General features: G+C 53.8%; 1 protein-coding gene and 1 non-coding gene across 2 annotated transcripts in view; both read left to right on the top strand.

Annotated features, from left to right (window-relative positions):
• TRIOBP (TRIO and F-actin binding protein) overlaps positions 1-12,495 on the top strand; it is a 29,434-nt gene extending 16,939 nt beyond the window's left edge. The window contains 7 exon segments of the mRNA XM_032139949.2: positions 2,404-2,551; positions 4,699-4,801; positions 5,649-5,808; positions 5,883-5,996; positions 7,642-7,728; positions 8,593-8,756; positions 9,759-12,495. Of these exon segments, the coding sequence (XP_031995840.1) occupies positions 2,404-2,551; positions 4,699-4,801; positions 5,649-5,808; positions 5,883-5,996; positions 7,642-7,728; positions 8,593-8,754 (774 nt within the window). The 3' untranslated portion in view covers positions 8,755-8,756; positions 9,759-12,495.
• A 6,533-nt stretch (positions 12,496-19,028) lies between these two features.
• Positions 19,029-19,136, top strand: LOC116459549 (small nucleolar RNA U13). The gene has a single exon (XR_004245596.1). It is a non-coding gene; the product is annotated as a small nucleolar RNA U13 (small nucleolar RNA).
• The last annotated feature ends 2,465 nt before the right edge of the window (positions 19,137-21,601 follow it).

Here is a 21,601-nt window from a genome sequence, read left to right as displayed (position 1 = left end):
CCTGCTTTACAGATGCCAAGACTGAAGCTCAGAGGGGGCGAGGGGTTTGTTCAGGTTCACTCCAAGGCGCAGCCAGGATGAAGACCCCCTCTGAGGTCCAAAGCCGTGTTCTGTTGTCCTAAGCCAGGAGACATATAGAGGGCAGGAACAGAAGCCAGGGGACAGACACCCCTGTCGCCACGTGAAGCTCTTGGCTCTTGCTCCTCCATCAAATCGTCCCCAGGTGTGGCTGCTGGAGAGGCGGGGAGGTGGCCTTTGCATTGGGGAGACACAGTCCCTCATCTGGCCCTCTGTGCCTTAGTTTCTTCCCTGGCTCTTCTTCCCCTTCCCTTTTTAATGACCTTAAACATTTTTTAAATTATATTAAAAGAAATGTTTACATTTTCAAAAATAATTTAAACAAATTGAAAGGCTGGAAATCAACACCTTCACACTCCTTCTGCTGCCAGCTGCCACCCTGGGGTCCTGTCGGTGGCTGCTGCCGCCTGCCTATCAGTTTCCGGTGGCAGCTGTAACCTGTCACCACAGCTACCTAAATAATGCACATGTATTACCTCACGCTTCTGTAGGTGAGAAGTCTAACGCAGGTCTTGCCACTCTGCAGCCGAGGCATGGGCAGGACTGTGTTCCTCTGCAGGCACCCGTTGTATCCCTTGCCTTCTCTGGCTTCTGGTGGCCGCCCGTGTCCCTTGGCTCTCAGCCCCTTCCTTCATCTTCAAAGCTTGCAGAGGGGAAGTTGAGTCCTTCACATCATTCTGACCATCCCTTCCTGGTCACACCTCTCTTGAACTCTTTGCTTCTGCCCCCTTCGTCCACTTTTAAGGACCCTTGTGATTACACTGGGCTTGAGGGATAATCTGGGATAATCTCCCGATTTTGAGGTCAGCTGATTAGCAACCTTGATTCCCTCTGCAGCCTGAATTCCTCTTTGCTACGTAACATGACATAGTCACAGATCCTGGGAGTAGGATGTGGATGACTTTGGGGGGCTATCATTCTGCCACCCACAATATCCTCCCTACCTTTTCTGTGTTTTCACGTCCATTCACTGGGACGGACAGGTCTGCACGTTTGTTTCTGTGAGTGAGATCATACCACGTGTAGTGTCAGAAGCCAACTTTCACCACCTCATTTTGGGATTTTTTTCCACAGCATCCACACAAAAACTCTGTCTAGCAGCTGCCTGTGGCCCATTGTCAAGCTCCATCCCATCATTTATTCAAGAGTTCCCCTGATAGGGATTTAGATTGTTTCCACTTTTCATCTGTTACCAACCTTGCTGTAGGGAATACCCTTGTTCCAAAAGTCTCTGTACACATACGACTTTCTGTGGGATCATTTCTAGGAGTGAACCTTACTAGGTCAACCATTGGGGTCGCAAAATGTGATGATGCCACCGGACCACCCCACACACACACCGTCATGGCGGACACTCCCAGCAGTGGGTATTATTAGTCTTTGAGATACTTGCCCATCTTGTCTACTAAGCGTTATTTTGTATTACATCATCAGTTTCAGCTCATTTACTGAGCACCTGCCACATGTCAGGCCCTGGCCTACACCCTGGGGACTGAACCAGTCAGATTTTCTCAGTCTTCAGGTCTGGCAGAGATAGAACCTTTTGAGGCAGGGGAGAGACTGCCCAGAGACAGAGCTAGGAGAGACATTTAAACTGGGCTGCAGGTCGGTAAATTACCCAGGGAGGTAAAGTTGCCAAAAAAACATTCTAGGCCGGGCGCAGTGGCTCATGCCTGTAATCCCAGCACTTGGGGAGGTCAAGGCTGGCGGATCACAAGGTCAGAAGTTCAAGACCATCCTGGCTAACACGGTGAAACCCCATCTCTACTAAAAATACAAAAATTAGCTGGGCGTGGTGGTGGGCACCTGTAGTCCCAGCTATTCAGGAGGCTGAGGCAGAAGAATTGCTTGAACCCAGAGGCGGAGGTTGCAGTGAGCTGAGATTACTCCACTGCACTCCAGCCTGGGTGACAGAGCAAGACTCTTGTCTCAAAAAAAAAAAAAAAAAAAAAAACCACAAAATTCTAGGCAGTGGGAATAGCTAAACCTCAGAGGTGTGAACGTGCTGCAACCATAACTCTAAGATTGCTTGGCAGAGAAAGGCCAGGGATGAGACGGTAAAGGTCAGCCATGGGAACAGGGACTTGACTCTGTAGGATGAGGAGTCCCTGGAGGGCTTGAGGCAGGAGTGACAAGGTGAGGTTTGTGAATGAGGAGCTGTGGGGTGGGGATGGGAGCAGGAGCAGGAGCAGGTGCAGACTGGAAGTGCCAGGACCCAGGAGGAGGTGGTGGACCTGCCCCTGAGCCTTCTCCTCTGGAGGCTGGGGAAGGGCCGCTGTCCAGAGGAACGGGGCAGCCTGTGACACCCTGGCCTCCGGCCCACAGGAGGCATGTGAGCGCAGCCTGGCAGAGATGGAGTCCTCACACCAGCAGGTGATGGAGGAGCTGCAGCGGCACCACGAGCGGGAGCTGCAGCGGCTGCAGCAGGAGAAGGAGTGGCTCCTGGCCGAGGAGACGGCAGCCACGGCCTCAGGTATGGACCCTGGGTGGGGCACAGCAGGCTGGGCTGTGAGCCTCTGTGCTGAGGCTCCTCCTAGCCAAACTGGGGAGGACTTTATCAAATAAGATGTAGGGGTCTCAGTGCCACATTTGGGGTAAAGGGTCAGCAGCGGTTGGAAGCTCCAAGAACTGGCCTGTAGCCCTTCTTAAAAAGGGAAACTGAGGCAGTAAACGATACCCTCCCCGCCCCCAACATCACCACTACCATGGGTGGTGACTCCTCCTGCTCAGGGGCCTGCAGCCACCATAGAGTCTGCCTAAAGGCACACGCTACACACATGCATGGGGGAGAGGCTGATCAGCTGCATCCCCTGTCCTCATAGGAGTGCCTCCTCCCTGGGCACATGGGCCAGACCCTGGGGAGAGCAGGGGAAGGTGTGAGCATTGTCCATGCCAGCTGTGTGCCAGGCACTGGGCCCCACATGTTTCCCACGGGAGCACCCTTCATCCTGGACAATTCCCTCCCCTCCTGCCACTGCACACCTGCTGTGTGCCTGGCACATTCCTAGGCATCACTAGGGGTTTGCAGAACAATAGAAATGCTGGCCAATGTCACATGATCTGAAGCTTACAACCTGCCAGTGCTGTGCCAAGTGCTCATGCACTCGAACCCAGCCTTGGGGCCAGTGTGCTCTGCATTTTAGGAAGATCGCCTTTGCAGCCACATGTGTTAGAGACCCCTTCCCCCTCAGCAGAATCCGGATTTCGCCCTGTAATCTGGCACTAAGGTTTCTGCTGTGAAATGGATAAAAATCACACAAGTGGAATAATAAAGACCATAAATAGCCTCATGTCCATTCAGGGTGGGGATTGCCACCAAAAGAGTTACCAGAGGCCCGGTGCAGTGGCTCATGCCTGTAATCCCAGCACTTTGGGAGGCTGAGACAGGCAGATCACCTGAGGTCAGGAGTTCGAGACTAGCCTGGGCAACATGGTGAAACCTCATCTCTACTAAAAATACAAAAATTAGCTGGGTGTGATGGTGGGCAGCTGCAATCCCAGCTACTCAGGAGGCTAAGGCAGGAGAATCTCTTGAACCCAGGAGACGGAGGCTGCAGTGAGCTGAGATTGCACCACTGCACTCCAGCCTGGGTGACAGAGCGAGACTCCATCAAAAATAAAAAATAAAAAGGCCGGGCACTGTGGCTCATACCTGTAATCCCGGCACTTTGGGAGGCCGAGGTGGGTGGATCACGAGGTCAGGAGTTCAAGACCAGCCTGGCCAAGATGGTGAAACCCTGTCTCTACTAAGAATACAAAAATTAACCATGCACAGTGGCAGGTGCCTGTAATCCCAGCTACTCAGGAGGCTGAGGCAGGAGAATCACTTGAAAGTGGGCGGCAGAGGTTGTAGTGAACCGAGATTGTGCCACTGCACTCCAGCCTGGGTGACAGAGCAAGACTCCGTCTCAAAAAAAAAAAAAAAAAAAAAGGGAGAAACTTTCAATGTTCAGAAGTTTTGGATTTTAGAATCGTGGGTAAAACCTTGGGTGGCCCTGAGTGGGAAAAAAAAACCTCGGTCTCAGTCCTTAGGAGCTCACAATCTGAGAATAAAGCCAGCAGGAGCTAATGTTGGGGCATTTACTCTGAGCCATGCTTTGTTCTAAATGCGTCATACACCTTCCAATAACCCCATGGAGGAAAGGTACTGTTGTTGTCTATCCCTGTTTTCCAGATAAGGGATCTGAGGCACAAGGGGTTAAGTCACATCGATTTATGCTGATTGTGGAGCCTGAGCTCTTGACCACTAGGCTGGTCAAAGCAGATAGGCCTTGTTTGAGAGCCCTCAGAGTCTGCAGGGCGGGTGTACTAGGTGGGGTCCTACCTGGAAATCACTAGAACAGGAGGTACCAATGGTCAGGCACTGAGCTGTCTCCCCAGCAGGGTCCATCCAACAGGATTATCTTCCCTTAATAGATGGGCTCAGAGAGGTTGAGAGCTTACCCCAAGCCACTCAGTTTATGACACAGCCTGGGCTGCTCTGGACTTCGGGTTCGGTGCTCTTTGCATAGCACTCCTTGGTCCTGTCTCCACCAGTACATGTGGCGTCTCAGAGCTGGTGGCACTTGGTGCTGCTGAACCCCCTCCAGTCTCTCTTGTGCCTCTCTGCCTTGCTTCCAGCCATTGAAGCCATGAAGAAGGCCTACCAGGAAGAGCTGAGCCGAGAGCTGAGCAAAACACGGAGTCTCCAGCAGGGCCCAGATGGCCTCCGGAAGCAGCACCAGTAAGATGATGCCAGGGCCCAACTGCCCATCCTAATGGTTATGGGTTGAGAAACTTTGCTGAGGCCCCTTGGCAGAGGACACATCAGTTTGCCCCTAGCTGAGATTCCTGCTCCAGTCTCATGGATGCAAGAAACAGAAGCAGAAGGTCCTCAGGCAGACTCCATGCCAGTCCTCACAGACAGTCCTTCAGGTGCCTTGTTGTCTTGGCTGGTCCCGGCCTCCACCCACCTCTTCACCCCTTTAGTTTCCCCTAGAGCTGGGCTGCAGTGTCACACTGTTGACCACTAGGCTTCTCCCTGCCCCAGAGCACAGTTTTGGAATGTCGAGGCTTCAGGGGCTTTAAAGATGGGCCCCTCCAGCTGGGCATGGTGGCTCATACCTGTAATCCCAGCACTTTGGGAGGCTGGGATCAGGAGTTCGAGACTAGCCTGGCCAACATGGTGAAACCGCATCTCTACTAAAAATACAAGCTAGCTGAGTGTGGTGGCGGGAGCCTGTAATTCTAGCTACTTGGGAGGCTGAGGCAGGAGAATCGCTTGAACCCAGGAGGCAGAGATTTCAGTGAGCCAAGATTGTGCCATTGCATTCCAGCCTGGGCAACAAGAGTGAGAGCAAGACTCTATCTAAAAAAAAAAAAAAAGATGGTCTCCTCCAAGCTACCCTCACTTAGGGGAAACACCTGTAGCCCAGAGAGGCTGTCACTGGTTCACAGCCCACAGCAGGCTAAAGGCAAACCTAGAGAGGGAACCCCAGAGTCCTGGGATGCTTTGAATCTACCCTGACCGGACTCCAGGCTTGGCAGGGGCAAGATAACCTACGCTCTCCTCTGCTCCTCCTCTGGGGCAGGTCAGATGTGGAGGCACTGAAGCGGGAGCTGCAGGTGCTATCGGAGCAGTACTCGCAGAAGTGCCTGGAGATTGGGACGCTCACGAGGCAGGCCGAGGAGCGCGAGCACACGCTGCGCCGCTGCCAGCAGGAGGGCCAGGAGCTGCTGCGCCACAACCAGGTGGGCCTGGCCCCAGGTTGGGGGGACACGGGCGGGTCCCAGCACCCCTCCCCTGACCACCGTGCCTCTCCCAGGAGCTGCATGGCCGCCTGTCAGAGGAGATAGACCAGCTGCGCGGCTTCATTGCCTCACAGAGCATGGGCAACGGCTGCGGGCGCAGCAATGAGCGGAGTTCCTGCGAGCTGGAGGTGAGTACCCTCACTAGCACCAGGCAGCCCAGTGGTTCTCGGGGCCCAGGGCTATGGGGCACCCCCGCCACAGGCTTGGTACCACCTGTGGCAGGAAAGCTAAGTCTCCCAGTGGCTGGGCCAGCCTGACTAGGCCAGAACACCTACTACGCATCCAGTAGCCAGAATTCTGCCCTCCCGCCTGCATTGTGTCACCTACCTGCTGTGTACCATAGCAAATCACTCCACTTTTCTGAGTCCCAGTAGCTCATCTGTAAAATGGCACCAGCACCTTCCTTGCTGGGAAATATTGGGGTGAGAAAATGTGTGTGTGTGTGTGTGTGTGTGTGTGTGTGTATCACTGTAGTATTTTCTTTCTTTTTCTTTCTCTCTTCTTTTTTTTTTTTTTTTTTTTTGAGACAGAGTCCCGCTCTGTCACCCAGGCTGGAGTGTAGTGACACGATCTCAGTTCACTGCAACCTCTGCCTCCTTGGTTCAAGCGATTCTCCTGCCTCAGCCTCCCAAGTAGCTAGGATTACAGGCATGTGCCACCTCGCCTGCATAATTTTGTATTTTTAGTAGAGACAGAGTTTTTCCATGTTGGTCAGGCTGGTCGCGAACTCTCAACCTCAGGTGATCTGCCCACCTCGGCCTCCCAAAGTGTTGGGATTACAGGCGTGAGCCACCGTGCCCAGCTGATATTTTCTCTTTTTTTTTTGAGACGGAGTCTCACTCTGTCACCCAGGCTGGAGTGCAGTGGCACCATCTCGGCTCACTGCAAGCTCCGCCTCCCGGGTTCACGCCATTCTCCTGCCTCAGCCTCCTGAGTAGCTGGGACTACAGGCACCCGCCACCACTCCTGGCTAATTTTTTGTATTTTTAGTAGAGACGGGGTTTCACCATGTTAGCCAGGATGGTCTCAATCTCCTGACCTCATGATCCACCTGCCTTAGCCTCCCAAAGTGCTGGGATTACAGGCATGAGCCACCGCGCCCGGCCCCGATATTTTATTTCTTCAACAAACACTTAGGTGAGGCTCACTCTGTACCTAGAACTTCTGGAAGCCCTTTTTGTCTGTTAACTCATCTGATCTTCCTGACAGCTCCATACATTAGCTACTATGACTGTCCCTATTTACAGATGAGGAAACTGAGACACAGGAAGGTCAAGTACCTTACCAAAGCTTTTATAGCTGGACTGGGATTTGAACCAGGCAGTCTGGCTCCAGTCTGAGCTTTTAAGCCTCCCCAGTCCTGGCTGAACTTGTTTCCTCCTCGGTCAAGTCAGCAGCACCTAGCCCTCAGGGTTGGGGAGGGGTTAATGAGGTGCCTTGTGGAGTGGCTCAGACTGCTCAGGTTTATGTAGGGCTTCTTTTCATCCATCTCACTCCCGAGGTGAGAGCCTGGTGCTGCATGAGGGCTGCAGCAGAGTTGACCTGAGATATCCATTCACACGGGCTGGACAGGGGTGAGAGTAAGGGAAGGCAAAGCGGGGGAATCGGAGAGGGCTTCCTGGAGGAGTCCGCCTCCAGGATGTAGAGGGTTTTTGTGCAGATAGGGGCTGCATTCTGGGGGCCTGAGGCAGAGAGAACCCAGGCTGCAGGGCACTGTGGGCCAGGGTAGCTCTGGCTTCTGGCCCTGGGTCAGTCCAGCACCTATATCCCCAGGTGCTGCTTCGTGTAAAAGAGAACGAACTCCAGTACCTGAAGAAGGAGGTGCAGTGCCTCCGGGACGAGCTCCAGATGATGCAGAAGGTAGGTCCTGCCGCTGGGCTGGGGGCTGTGGGGGACCCTGGAGCCACCGGGATGCCATCCTGTGAGCACCTGCTCTGTGCCAAGCCCTGCACTTGCTTCATCCTTCCTCAGGCTCTCCTCTGCTTCTCCCATGTAGGTGTCATCATCCCCATTCACTGACAGGGAAACTGAGACTAAGAAAGGGGAAGTGACTTCCCCAAGGCCGTACTTGGCTTCTGTTTATTTAGCATTATTTAATTTATTGATTATTATTGAGCACCTACTATATCCCGGGCACTGTGCTAGGTGCTGGGAAGATAGATGTGAACAAAATAGCCCCAAATCTCTGCCGTGGGGAGCTTGCACTCCAGTGAGAATAACCATGTTGCTAGGAGTTGGGTGGGTCGGGGTTCGGCCCAGGTCTGAGTCTGCAGCCCGCCTGGCCCACCCTTGGCTGCTATGTCACTGCCTGGTGCGCTCTGTCAGTTTGGGGCAGGAAGTGGACATGTTGGTGGCTCTGTAAGTGCACGTGAGCCAGACCGTGTTTACCGCACTTGAAGAACAGGTGGCGTGAACTCACGGGAAGGGCCCGAGCACCCAGCCAGGCTGACCTGGTTCTCATCCCAGCCACTCACCGCCCTGCGGTCTTGGGCAAAATCTCCTACCCTGAAACAGGATGAGGATGACAATGACACTTGTGTCCTTGGGTGGTACCAGGGAGGTGAGAGGGGTAAGCCCAGGACCCACGGCCGTCTTGGGGAGCCACCTGGAGGGATGAAGCGAGGGTGCTGCAGGGAGGTCTGGCTGCTGATGCTGCCCATGTGCCCGGTGGGCAGGGCTGGAGGGGGAGACTTCATGCCCTCATACCTGCCTCCTGTCCCCCAGGACAAGCGCTTCACCTCGGGAAAGTACCAGGACGTCTATGTGGAGCTGAGCCACATCAAGACACGGTCCGAGCGGGAGATCGAGCAGCTGAAGGAGCACCTGCGCCTTGCCATGGCCGCCCTCCAGGAGAAGGAGTCGATGCGCAACAGCCTGGCTGAGTAGAGGTGGGTGCCGAGGTGTGTGCCCTGCAGGGTGGGCAGGGGCTGAGGCTCTCCCACACCCGGGACTCCCTGGACCACCCCAGCCAGGCCACTTCCTTCTTCTGGCCTCCAATTCCCGTTCTGTAAAAAGGACGATGAAACCAGCAACACGGGGTTGTTGCAGAGATCCCGTCAGACCCGGGCCACAGGCTGCTTCATCAGCTTAAGCCTGTTCCTCCAGAGCTGGGCGGCACAGTGTGGAGCCACAGCCTGCTCAGTGCACCCCACTTCTTGGGGCTGGAGGCAAATGCAGTGTGCACACCCCTGACCCCAACAGTGAATCTCCACTGAGCTTCACACACAGACATCACACGCTGAGGCCAGGCCTCTGTCCCAGTTAGTCTTACACTTGTGCTTGACTTAGCAGGGCTCAAAGTGGTTGGTTGGTTGATTGGTTGGTTGGTTGGTTTGGGTTGTTTTGAGACAAGGTCTTACTCTGACACCCAGGCTGGAGTGCAGTGGTGCAATCACGGCTCACTGCAGCCTCAATCTCCTAGGCTCAAGGGATCCTCCCACCTCAGCCTTCTGAGTAGCTGGGACCACAGGCCCGCACCACCATGCCCAGACAATTTTTGCACATTTTGTATAGGCGGGGTTTCGCCATTATTTCCCAGGCTGGTCTCAAACTCCTGGGCTCAAGCAATACACCTGCCTCAGCCTCCCGAAGTTCTGAGATTACAGGCGTGAGCCGCTGCACCTGGCCAAAGTGTTCTTATTTTTGCTTTTTCAACGCCACATCTACCTGGAGCATCCTCTTTCTGATAAGTCCACATGGACTTCCTAAGGCACACAGGAGAGGCCACCCTATGGCTGAGCTACTTGGGAAGGAGCCAGGAAGAGCGGATCTGGCTGTACCTTAGGGGCTGAGAGGTGGTGGAAGGACCCACTCGGCACCCTTGCTCGGCCTTGGGGTGGCCTCGCAGCCCCTCAGCCCAGGCCTCAGCCCTGCCGCACCTTGTCTTTCAGGTCCCGCCCAGCTGCAGACCCTCCAGGCTGGAGGACCAGCCGCCATCCTTCCCTCCTGGATGGAAGTCAAAAGCCAAGCTTTCTCCCCACCCTCTGTGGGCCACACGTGCACTTGCACCCACCACACACACACAGACACAGACACATACACACACACGTGCACACGTACACACGGACACACACACACACACTGCATATCTGAGCGCGCCCCTCGCACTGGGTCTTACCTTGCACCTTCTTCAGGATTTTATATGTGAAGAGATTTTTATATAGATTTTTTTCGTTTTTTTCCAAAACACTTTATACTTAAAAAAAAAAAAAAAAAGCAATTCCTGGTGGCCGTGTGCCTCCAACCCTGGTCCCCCCTCTGTCTCCAGCCACCCTGTGCTTGGGCTTCTGGGCTGGTGGCCCTGGCCCAGGGGTCTGGCAGAGGCCCAGGCAGCGGCCATGGCGGGGTGTCTCTGCAGGGGAGAGGCAGGAGCCTGCCACCCTCTTCCTACCCTACCTCCTACTAACACTTCCTGCCCCATTTGGACCCGTACCATGGGGCTCAGGACAGAGGGAGCTAGCAGCTGGCCTCCATGGCCCCACAGCCTCCTTCGAGGCTGTGCTGGGTGCAGAACCGCCAGAGCCACCCAAAAGGTGTTTCTCTCCTGCTCCCTGAACCTCTTAACTTAATAAAACGTTCCAGCAGCTCTGGTGTCCTAGATGGCTGGCAGAACAGGAATGGAGATTGGGGTTTCTTGAAGTGGCTTCCCCACTCACACCCTACCCCACCCCACCCTTCCTAAAGCAGCGGCCTCTAGGCTTCTGAGGGTGGGGCTGAAAATCCAAGGTCTCCCTTAGTACAGACTATGACATCCCCAGTGTGGCTTGCAGGCCAGTGGCAGCAGAAGCATGTGAGAAATAGCAAGTCCAGCCCCACCCCGACCTACTGAACCAGCATCTGCATTTTAACAGGGTGCCCCAGTGATTCACGTGACTTTCAAAGTCTGAGGAGCCCTGGAGTAGGGCCCAGGGCCCAGGCCTGAGAGAGAGGCCTGGAGCTAAGACTGGCCCTGACCATGACCTTGGGCAAGTCACCCCCCTCACTGAGCCTCAGTTTGCTTCTCCATCAAATGGGTGTTTTTCTTTCAGTCCCAGTCCTCTCCTGAGGCTTTTCCCAGAGGTCATGCCCAGCCCTGGGCAGGGGTGAGGGCAGGGTTGTGGCTGCCCCAGGCCCAGGTCCAGTGGGCTGGGAGTCCTCACCATGGCTGGCTGTGCTGATTATGGTTGCATGGGGCTGGGAAGAGGTCCCATTTCTGAGCCACAGAAACAGGCCACATCCAGTAGGGGTCCTGGAAGGCTGTGAGAACCCAGAGGAGACGCCGACCCAGCCTGCAGGTAGAAGACTGCCTTTGGAGGCAGCTTTGAAAGATGACTCTTCCAGATGGAAGAATCAGGAAGGGCCTTCCACGCGGAGGCACCAGCAGGAGCAAACGTCCCTGGTGTGTTCAGGCAAAGAGCCACAGGAGAGTGACCTCGTGGAGTGGGGAGAGATTGTTTCCCATTCCCTTGCCAGGGATTGGTTGAGGAATGGACAAGGGATGCAGTTCCAGCCAGTGAAATGCGAGGGGAAGTCTTGGGAATGGGGTGGAGGAAGTTATCTGGGAAGGGTGTCCTTGGTCTTAAAAAGAGGCACAAGAGGCCGGGCGCGGTGGCTCATGCCTTTATCCTAGCACTTTGGGAGGCCAAGGCAGGGGGATCACCTGAAGTCAGGAGTTCGAGACCAGCCTGGCCAACATGGTGAAACCCCGTCTGTACTAAAAATACAAAAAATTAGCCAGACGTGGTGCTAAGCACCTGTAATCCCAGCTACTCAGGAGGCTGAGGCAGGAGAATCACTTGAACCCAGGAGGCAGAAGTTGCAGTGAGCCAAGATCGTGCCACTGCACTCCAGCCTGTGTGACAAGAGCGAAACTCCATCTCAAAAAAAAAAGGGGGAGGGTGGCGCAAGGAGAGGACACCTCTCTCCTGGCCCTGTCGCCATCTTCCCTCATCAATAGCTAAAAATGGCAGAGAAGAAAGAGCCAGGACCCCGTGCCATCAAATCCTCCGGCCTTGACGCTGCCCTGTCTCAGCACTGCTTGCCTTAGGAGATCAGGAGTGTTCCTAGCCACTGGGAGATGGGATGCCTGCCACTGGCAGCACTGCCGTCCATCCTCACCATCCCACTGTCCCCCCAGGACAGCTCTCCATCCCATCCTCTGCCTCCCTTCTAGCCTCAACCTAACTCAGGGCTCCCCCGTCTCACCTGGGTTGCAGGAACATCCCCTTCACCAACCCCCCTCCCATCCCTCCTCAGGGCTGCCTAGGGGATCTGCAAAAACCAGGCCAACCTCTGAAAGGTGCTCCACATCTCATGAAAAACTGTGAAATCGCACTGCCCCACTATTAGAGTAGCTCAGAGGAGAAGGTCTGCCAGTACCAAGTGCTGGTGGGGATACGGAGAACGGCAGCTCCCAGGCGCTGCTGGTGCAAATGTGCTTTGTTGCAACCACAGCAGGAAACTGACCGGCTTCTCAACAAGTTAAATACGCATCTACCCTATGGCCTAGCATTTCCACTCCTGCTTACACATCCAGGAGAAATGAGTGCTTACATGCACAAAAGGATGAGTACCATAATACTCATATCAGCAAATAAACAATATAGCTGTGTGTCAGTAGCAGAATGCATAAATTGTGGTCGATTCATACGTTGGAGTACTATACAGCAATTTAAAAAAAAAACTGCTACACCAAAAATGTCGGTGAATCTTTCAGACACAATGTTGAGCAACAATAGCCACAGAAGAGTGCAAGGCTGCACGATTTTATTTAGGTGAGGTTCAAGAACAGACAAAACATTATGGTGATAGTGGTCAGAACAGCGGGTACCTCTGAGCTGAGGGCATTGACCAGCAGTGGGCAAAAGGGAACATTCTGATCCCAGAAATGTTCTATATCATGGTCTGGGTTGTGGTCACGTGGGTACATAAACAGATGTAAAATTTCACCATGCTGGCCAGGAATAATCCCAGCACTTTGGGAGGCCAAGGCAGGTGGATCACCTGAACTCAGCAGTTTGAGATCAGCCTGGCCAACATGGCGAAACCCCGTCTCTACTAAAAATACAACTAATTAGCCGGGCTTGCTGGAACGTGCCTGTAATCCCAGCTACTCAGGAGGCTGAGGCAGGAAAATCGCTTGAACCTGGGAGGCGGAGGTTGTAGTGAGCCGAGATCACACCACTGCACTCCAGCCTGGACAACACAGCGAGACTTTGTTTAAAAAAAAAAAAAAAATTGCCACGCCTTGCACTTACGATTTGTTCATTTTTACTATGTGTGAATCACGTGTCAATGGCGCAGGGGGTGGGAAGAAGCCTGCTTTACCAAAGAATAAGCCAGGGCTCCGGCAGGCTCCCAGATGAGCCACCTGGGAAATGGCCCTGTCACCGCAGCCACAGGGAATTTGACCAAAACCACGTGGTTTGGCTGCAAGTCTGGTCAACTGCTTGAGGCAGCAGGGCATGTGCTCTGGAAAGAAAACAAACTGGATTCAGATGAACCTGCCAGGTCAAAGCCTACCTGCTGCCTCCAGCTGGCTAGGTGAGCCTTACTGAGTCACATCTCTCTCTGGGCTTTACTTCCTCATCTGATGAATGGGAACAATAACGTCTACCCCAGAGGACTGTGTAGGTGTTAAATTACAAACTGTCAATTATCTATTGCTGTGTAGCCAATGACCACATAGGTAATGGCCTAGAATGCCACTTTTTAAATAGTCATTCGTGGTCCTGTGGGTTGACCTGGCTCAACCTGGCAGTTCTCTTCATGTCTTTTTTTGAGACATAGTCCCGCTCTGTCGCCCAGGCTGGAGTGCAGTGGTGCGATCTCGGCTCACTGCAACCTCCGCCTCCTGGCTTCAAGTGATTTCCTGCCTCAGCCTCTCAAGTAGCTGGGATTACAGGTGCCCGCCACCACGCCCAGCTAATTATTTTTAGTAGAAATGGGGTTTCACCATGTTAGCCAGACTGGTCTCAAAGTCCTGACCTCAAGTAATCCGCCCACCTCGGCCTCCCAAAGTGCTGGGATTACAGGCGTGAGCCACCGTGCTCGGCCTAGACATCTCTTTCTCCACATGGCTACTTCATGGGGCTAGCTTGGGCTCCTTACAGCATAGTGGACTTGGGACAATCTATAGTCTGACTTCCTACATGGTGGTTGACTTCCCCCTAGAAAAGGAGTTCTGGCCAGGTGCACTGGCTCACGACTGTGAATCCAGCACTTCAGGAGCCCGAGGCAGGAGGATCACTTGAGGCCAAGAGTTAATTCGAGACTAGCCTGGGCAACACAGCAAAACCTCGTATCTACAAGAAATTAAAAAAAAAAAAAAAAAAAAAAAAATAGCCAAGCAACCCGGGTGGGGTGGCTCACACCTGTAATCCCAGCACTTTGGGAGGCCGAGGCAGGCGGATCACCTGAGGTCAGGAGTTCGAGACCAGCCTGACCAACATGGAGAAACCCCATCTCTACTAAAAATACAAAATTAACCAGGTGTGGTGGCACGCGCCTGTAATCCCAGCTACTCAGGAGGCTGCGGCAGAGAAATCGCTTGAACCTGGGAGGCAGAGGTTGCAGTGAGCTGAGATTGCACCACTGTACTCCAGCCTGGGCAACAGAGTGAGACTCCTTCTCAAAAGCCAGGCATGGTGGTGCACGTGCCTGGAGTCCCAGCTACTTGTGAGGCTGAGGCAGGATGATTGCTTGAGCCCACGAGTTGGAGGTTGCAGTGAACTGTGATTGCTGCCACCGCACTCTAGTCTGGGCAACAGAATGAGACCCATCTCTAAAAAAATAAAAACAATAAAAAGTAAAGGAAGCCTCAACAGCCCCAAGTGGAACCTACGAGCTTCTTAAGAGTTAGGCTTGGAGGTGCTGCAGCATCCCTTCCATCACTTTAGTCAAAAATGAGTCGCAGAGCCAGCCCAGGTCCAATGGGAGAGGCGGCAGCAGGGCCTGAGCGCCTGTGGTGTGGTTCACTGGCAGCCATCTTTCTCCTCTGTTTCTGCTTCAGCTACGCCCCAGCTCCTCTTTAGTCCCCTTTGTGGAATTCTCATTTTCTTCCCAGCCCTCTGATGTGCTTCCCTGGAGTCTATCCTCAGCAATCCTCTGTTTTCTCGTGAAGACTTATTTATTTATTTACTTACTTACTTAGAGACGGAGTCTCACTCTGTCACCCAGTCTGGAATGCAATGGCACAATCTCGGCTCACTGCAACATCCACCACCCAGGTTCAAGGGACTCTCCTGCCTCAGCCTCCCGAGTAGCTGGGATTACAGGCACGCACCACCACGCCCGGCTAATTTTTGTATTTGTAGTAGAGATGGGGTTTCTCCATGTTGGCCAGGATGGTCTCAATCTCCTGACCTTGTGATCCACCTGCCTTGGCCTCCCAAAGTGTTGGGATTACAGGCGTGACCCACAGCGCCTAGTCTGGAGCTGCTTTAGTATTAGTTGGATGTTGCTGCCCTCATGGTCCCCAGGAGATCCGGCTCCATTTGGCCAAGTCCCAGTTCCATGGCCTGTGAGAATCCTGACCCATCCCTCCTAGGTTGGCAGGTGCCCACAGGTCACTTTTCAGAGCTTCCGTTCTTTTGGGGTTGGGGAGGATGTGCTGCCAGGCACAAAGCCAGGCCCTCTGGTGGTTCCACAGTGGATCCGCTGGCAGAATTGTGCTAGGAAAGAGCTCTCAACATCTTGCCCCAGCACCACCCAGACCCCCAGCAGGTCAGGGGCACCTGGCAGTCCAGGAGGGTTTGACCTGGCCACTGGGTCCTGCCCGACTTCCCCTACCCCCACCACGCCCTGGCCATTCCCCCTTCCCTCTCTTGGCCGCTGCTGCTCCTGACCCCATACCCCTGCCCTGCTTGCCTCCTCCCTCATTCCCAGACGGGTTTTCCCTCCTGTCCAGTCCACGCACCCACAGCGGGGGCTTTCTAAAACTGGGAGCGGCCATGTTGCACCCCTCTGTGAATCTCTGCCCTGACTCCCTGTTCCCTTGGGATGGAGTTCTGGCACGCAAGCCCCTCTGTCTGCCGTGGTCTCCTTTCTCTACCCCTTTGGATCTGCTAGGCTCCAGGCTTCCACTGCACGGAGCAGTAGCGCACTCTTCCATCCTCACTGCCGTCCCCCTGCACGCACTTTCCACTCCCACCCCCTCCCCGGCAGACCCCCTAAGACTCAGGACTCAGATCAGTCATCATCTGCCACCTCCAGGAAGCCCTCCCAGATCCCTTAGATGGGGATGGAAGCCTGCTCTGGATCCCACAGTACTTGGAACTTGACATGTTTTTTCCTTATGGCTCCCCCAGACTGTGAGCCCCCTGAGGCCAGGGACCAGCTCTGAATCGCTTCTGTGTCCCCAGTGCCCAGTACAGAGCACTGGTGTCTGTCTCCGAGGGATGAGTGTTTGTTGATTGACGGACTGACTGGAAGTGAATGACCACTGAGTCAGTCACCCTCAAGGCAGGAAATAGCCACAGCCTCAGCTCCACACCAAATGGCAAGGGACTGGATGTCCCCATAAACCCACTGGGAAGCCCAGCAGCCATCCTGAAGGGCTAGAGGCTAATGGAGGTTTCCGGTACACGAAAGGGCCAGGATTTAACTGTGAGTCACCCCTGTCACCCCAGCGTCCCACAGTACTTTACAAGGGGACTTGACCTTGATGGAGCTTCCGCCACGAGCAAACATTATGAACAGCAAACCTTTTAATGCCCACAACAACGCCTTGAAGTACTTATTGCTCTCCCCTTGTTATAGGAGGAAACTGAGGCTCAGAGAAGGACATGACTCACCCAAGGGCAATAATTTAGTGACTCACATCCCAGCAGGTCTGACTCTAGAGCCCAAATCCCCTCCCTACCCAAGCTGCCTCCCTAAAAGTCATGAAGCCTTTTTTTTGCTGAGCACTTACTGTGGGCTGGACCCTGGAACAAACATTTTCACTCACGAGCTCCTTTAATTCCCAGAACAGCCTGATGAGGGAGGTAGCACAGTTGTCCCCTGGGACTCAGCAGCACAATGAGGTGATGGCCAGTTCAGTTGGTCTCACAGCCCAGGTGGCCTCCTGAGCTGACCCAGGTCTTCTCATTGGAGACTGCCTGGGGACCGGGTGCCTTGGGTCCCCCTGCTTGAGGTAGGCATTGGGGGAGGTCTGGGTGTACCTTGGTGAGGCTGACTTGAATGAGCCTCATGTGGACGCCACATGAGGAGGCCTCAATGTGGAGCCGCTTCCACACTGCTGCCTCAGTTTCTTAGTAAAGCGGGGCAACAGCTTATTCCCAAAGGGCCCAGGAAGGCTAGATCCCCCTGCAAAGGGCAGGAGGGGTTTCTGGATGCCTGTGTGATTGGCTGGCCCTTGCCCTGTCACCACCCCGCAGCTCCACCTGCACCGCCTGCGTCCCGGGGGCTGCCAACCATGCTTTCTTTCCAGAGCCCCTGAGCTCTTGCACGGGCTGCTCCCTGCCCCGAACTCCCAGGCCAGCCCCTCCCTAGCTCTGGCCATCCTGGCCCCAGTTGGTTTCCCCCTCTATGAGCTCCCTTGCGGCTTCTCAAGGCCAAGACTCAACCAGGCCGGCGGAGTGGGAGGAGCCTGCTTCTTCAAGTTAGTCACCTGGCTTGGCCATCCACTGGCCGTGGGACCTCGACTGTGGCATCTCCAGAGCCACATCCCAGCTGTTCCCATGTGGCTGTGTCCTCTCTCAGGGGTGGGGCAGCTGACTGCACTGGCCAAGTGTGTCTGAAAGTTGACAGGAACATTCATTCCAGCATTAGAAGGAAGTGGGCCAGGCGCGGTGGCTCACACCTGTAATCCCAGCACTTTGGGAGGCCGAGACGGGGGATCACCTGATGTCAGGAGCTTGAGACGAGCCTGGCCAACATGGTGAAACCCCGTCTCTACTAAAAATGCAAAAATTAGCCAGGCGTGGTGGCAAGTAGCACCTGTAATCCCAGCTACTTGGGAGGCTGAGGCACGAAAATCGCTTGAACCCAGGAAGCAGAGGTTGCAGTGAGCCTAGATCGTGCCATTGAACTCCAGCCTGGGTGACAAGAGCAAAACTCTGTATCAAAAAAAAAAAAAAAAAAAAAGGAAACTGTGTCCTGTGCAGATCTGCATCTGTGTTTATTTATGCTTAAACCTCTCCAGAAGGATTTGCACACATACGTTTGTGCACACACACCCCCAGGGTGAGGGAACCCAGTGTGAAGGGGCTCTGGACACACAAGACCCTGGGAACAGTGGTTGCCTCCTCGGGGAGGGAGCCAGAAGGCCAGGGGACAGGGGTAGTGGGACACATTTCAGTGTTAAATGCTTTGATCTGCACTATTTCCCACGTGCATGTGATATCTATTCCAAAATAAAGTTTTAAAAAATAATAAAATAGTCCTGAATGGAGCATGGTATGGGAGTGGCAGGGCTGGCACCAAACTCAGGGCTCACTGTCCGGCTCTGCCACATGCCTGCTTCAATCAATGATCCTCCCTGGAAATTCACTTCCTCACCTGAGATGAGATGAAGAAATGGGATTAAGTAAGGCCCTGAGCGTGGCCAGGCCCAGAGTCTGAGTAGCAGCTGTTATTCCTGTTAATATCCTGGTCAAGCCTGTTCCAAGCACCTGAGTGACACAGACATGAAGGGACACGCCCTGTCCCTGCGCTCACCCTGCAAGGGCAAGGGGAGAGACAGCACCAGGGAGAGCTGATACAGCTGACCCGGTGCAACTAACTTGGCCAGAGGAGCCAGGGAAGGCCGCACAGGACAGGTGACGCCTGCACTGAGTCTTCAAAGATAAATAGGCGTAATCGGGGGACCAAAGGAGAGAGGGTGCTCCAGGCTGGGGAAGCAGAGCCTGCCAAGACTCTGTAAAAAACTCATGCTGGGCACACCCACGTCCACACCATGTAAACAGAGCCGTAGATGCACTTATGAACACCTGTGCTCACAGCTGCCCCATTCTATACTCTCCTGCTCACATACACAGCCCATGCGCATGCCTGTATATGCCCCCGACGTGCACAGCAGCCTGCCGGCTACCTGTGTGACCCACTTATGTCTCTCAACCTCTCTGGGCTTCAGTTCGATCACCTCTCACATGGGGAAAATGACAGGGACGTGGTGAGTGTCATATGAGACAGTACCTGTGGAGTACCAAGGGCAATGTTCAGTAAATGTTCGCTGTATGATCCTTTTGTCATTCATAAGTATGACGATTGGGCTTTCATGCTCATGCATGAGATGGGCCTCCCTTCGGTCTTGTTACAGGCCAGCTCTGTGGCTCATGCCTATAATCCCAGCACTTTGGGAGTCCAAGGTGGGAGGACTGCTTGAGGCCAGGAGTTCAAGACCGGCCTGGGCAACAGTGTGAGAAATCTTTTTTTTTTTTTTTTTTAGACGGAGTCTCGCTCTGTCACCCAGGCTGGAGTGCAGTGGCGGCGTCTCGGCTCACTGCTAGCTCCGCCTCCCGGGTTCACGCCATTCTCCTGCCTCGGCCTCTCCGAGTAGCTGGGACTACAGGCGCCCGCCACCTCGCCCGGCTAATTTTTTGTATTTTTAGTAGAGACGGGGTTTCATCGTGGTCTCGATCTCCTGACCTCGTGATCCGCCCGCCTCGGCCTCCCAAAGTGCTGGGATTACAAGCGTGAGCCACCACGCCCGGCCAACAGTGTGAGAAATCTGTAGAAAATGTTTGTTTGTTTGTTTGTTTGTTTTTAATTAGATGGTGTAGCATCTAATTAAATGCTACACCCAGTCTCTACCAAAAACCCAGTCTCTACCATAAAAAATTACAAAAATTAGCCAGGCATGGTGGCTTGTAGTCCCAGCTACTCGGGAGGCTGAGGTGGGAGGATTACCTGAATCAGGGGAGGTTGAGGCTGTGGCGAGCTATGACTGCACCACTGCACTCCAGCCTGGGAGACACAGTGAGACCCTGTCTCAAAAAAAGAAAAAAAGTTTTTGGCCTGCTGGCTGTGGTGGCTCACACCTGTAATCCCAGCACTTTGGGAGGCTGAGGCGGGTGGATCACCTGAGGTCAGGAGTTCGAGACCACTCTGGCCAACATAGTGAAACCCCGTCTCTACTAAAAATACAAAAAATTATCTGGGCACGGTGGCGGGCACCTGTAGTCCCAGCTACTCGGGAGGCTGAGGCAGGAGAATCGCTTGAACCCAGAGGCGGAGGTTGCAGTGAGCCGAGATCGTGCCACTGCACTACAGTCTGGGCAACAGAGCGAGATGCAGTCTCAAAAACAAAAACAAAAACAAACAAACAAAAAAAAGACACGCTTGTTTATAAACTAAAACAGTATAGAAGTGTATAAACTATAACAGTGCACTGTGACCCAAATCCATTTCTCAGAGAAAATCATTACTATGAACGTGGAGTGTCCACACATGTACATGCACTCAAGGGCCACTTAACCAGCTTGGAGAACAACCCTAGCGACAGTGCTGCGGTTGCTTTTTTAACCAATCTCTCCTGCATCCTCATGCATTTATTGTTAAGAAGCCCAGCATCTCCCTCTTGAGGTCTCTTCCAGAATAGTCTGAGAATCCCAAGGACTCACTCTGTCCACAGGAGGCCAGTCCTACTCTGCAAGGCCTAGTGGTGCACTGCGTGGGCCCCAAGGTTACAGTCCTCTCAGTTCATTCCAGGAGCTCAGCTCCCTGAAAGGAAAATGATGCCAAGCCAGGTGCGGTGGCTCACACCTTTAATCTTAGCACTTTGGGAGACTGAGGCAGGTGGGTCGCTTGAGATCAGAAGTTCAAGACCAGCCTGGCCGATATGGTGAAACCCCATCTCTACTAAAAATACAAAACTTAGGCCGGGCGCAGTGGCTCACACCTGTAATCCCAGCACTTTGGGAGGCCGAGGTGGGCGGATCACCTGAAGTCGGGAGTTTGAGACCAGCCTGACCAACCTGGAGAAACCCTGCCTCTCCTAAAAATACAAAATTAGCCAGGTGTGGTGGTGCATGCCTGTAATCCCAGCTACTTGGGAGGCTGAGGCAGGAGAATCACTTGAACCCAGGAGGCAGAGGTTGCGGTGAGCCGAGATTGCGCCATTGCGCTCCAGCCTGGGCAACAAGAGCAAGACTCTGTCTCAAAAAAAAAAAAAAAAAAATTAGCCAGGCATGGCGGCACGTGCTTGTAATCCCAGCTACTCGGGATGCTGAGGCAGGAGAATCACTTGAATCTGGGAGGCAGAGGTTGCAGTGAGCCGAGATCGAGATTGCACCACTGCACTCCAGCCTGGATGACAGACCCAGACTCTATCTCAAAAAAAAAAAAAAAAAAAAAAAAAAGAAAAGAAAGAAAAAGGAAATGACGCCAGAATGGGCAGGTCCAACAAGACTTTCAGCCCAAATCACACATGGCACCTGTGTCCCTCACCAATGCTTGGCCTCTGGCACTGAGCTTGGGTCACCTGTCCATATCTACTTCCCATGGAGTGAGTTATTTCCTTTGAGGCATGAGTTTCCTCTCTACCAGCTGGACAGGACTGTCCTGATGGGTCAGATGGCAGCTAATCCTATCAGGAGAGAGGAACTGGGGCCCAATCTCATTCCTCCTGGCAGTCCCCAGACTGGCCACAAATTTGCCCGCCTCCTGCCAGGTTAAGAGAAAGGCAGTTTTGAGAGTTGATTAAGAGCATGGAGTTGCCTGTAATCCCAGAACTTTGGGAGGCCAAGGCAGGAGGACCACTTGAGGCCAGGAGTTCAAGACCAGCCTGGGCAATATAGTGAGGCCCCATCTC

The sequence above is a fragment of the Hylobates moloch genome, unplaced genomic scaffold (genome assembly GCF_009828535.3).
Source record: "Hylobates moloch isolate HMO894 unplaced genomic scaffold, HMol_V3 SCAFFOLD_19, whole genome shotgun sequence".
Lineage (NCBI taxonomy): Eukaryota > Metazoa > Chordata > Mammalia > Primates > Hylobatidae > Hylobates > Hylobates moloch.
Note: the sequence above shows the minus strand (reverse complement) of the source record. Positions and strands in the feature narration are given on the sequence as shown.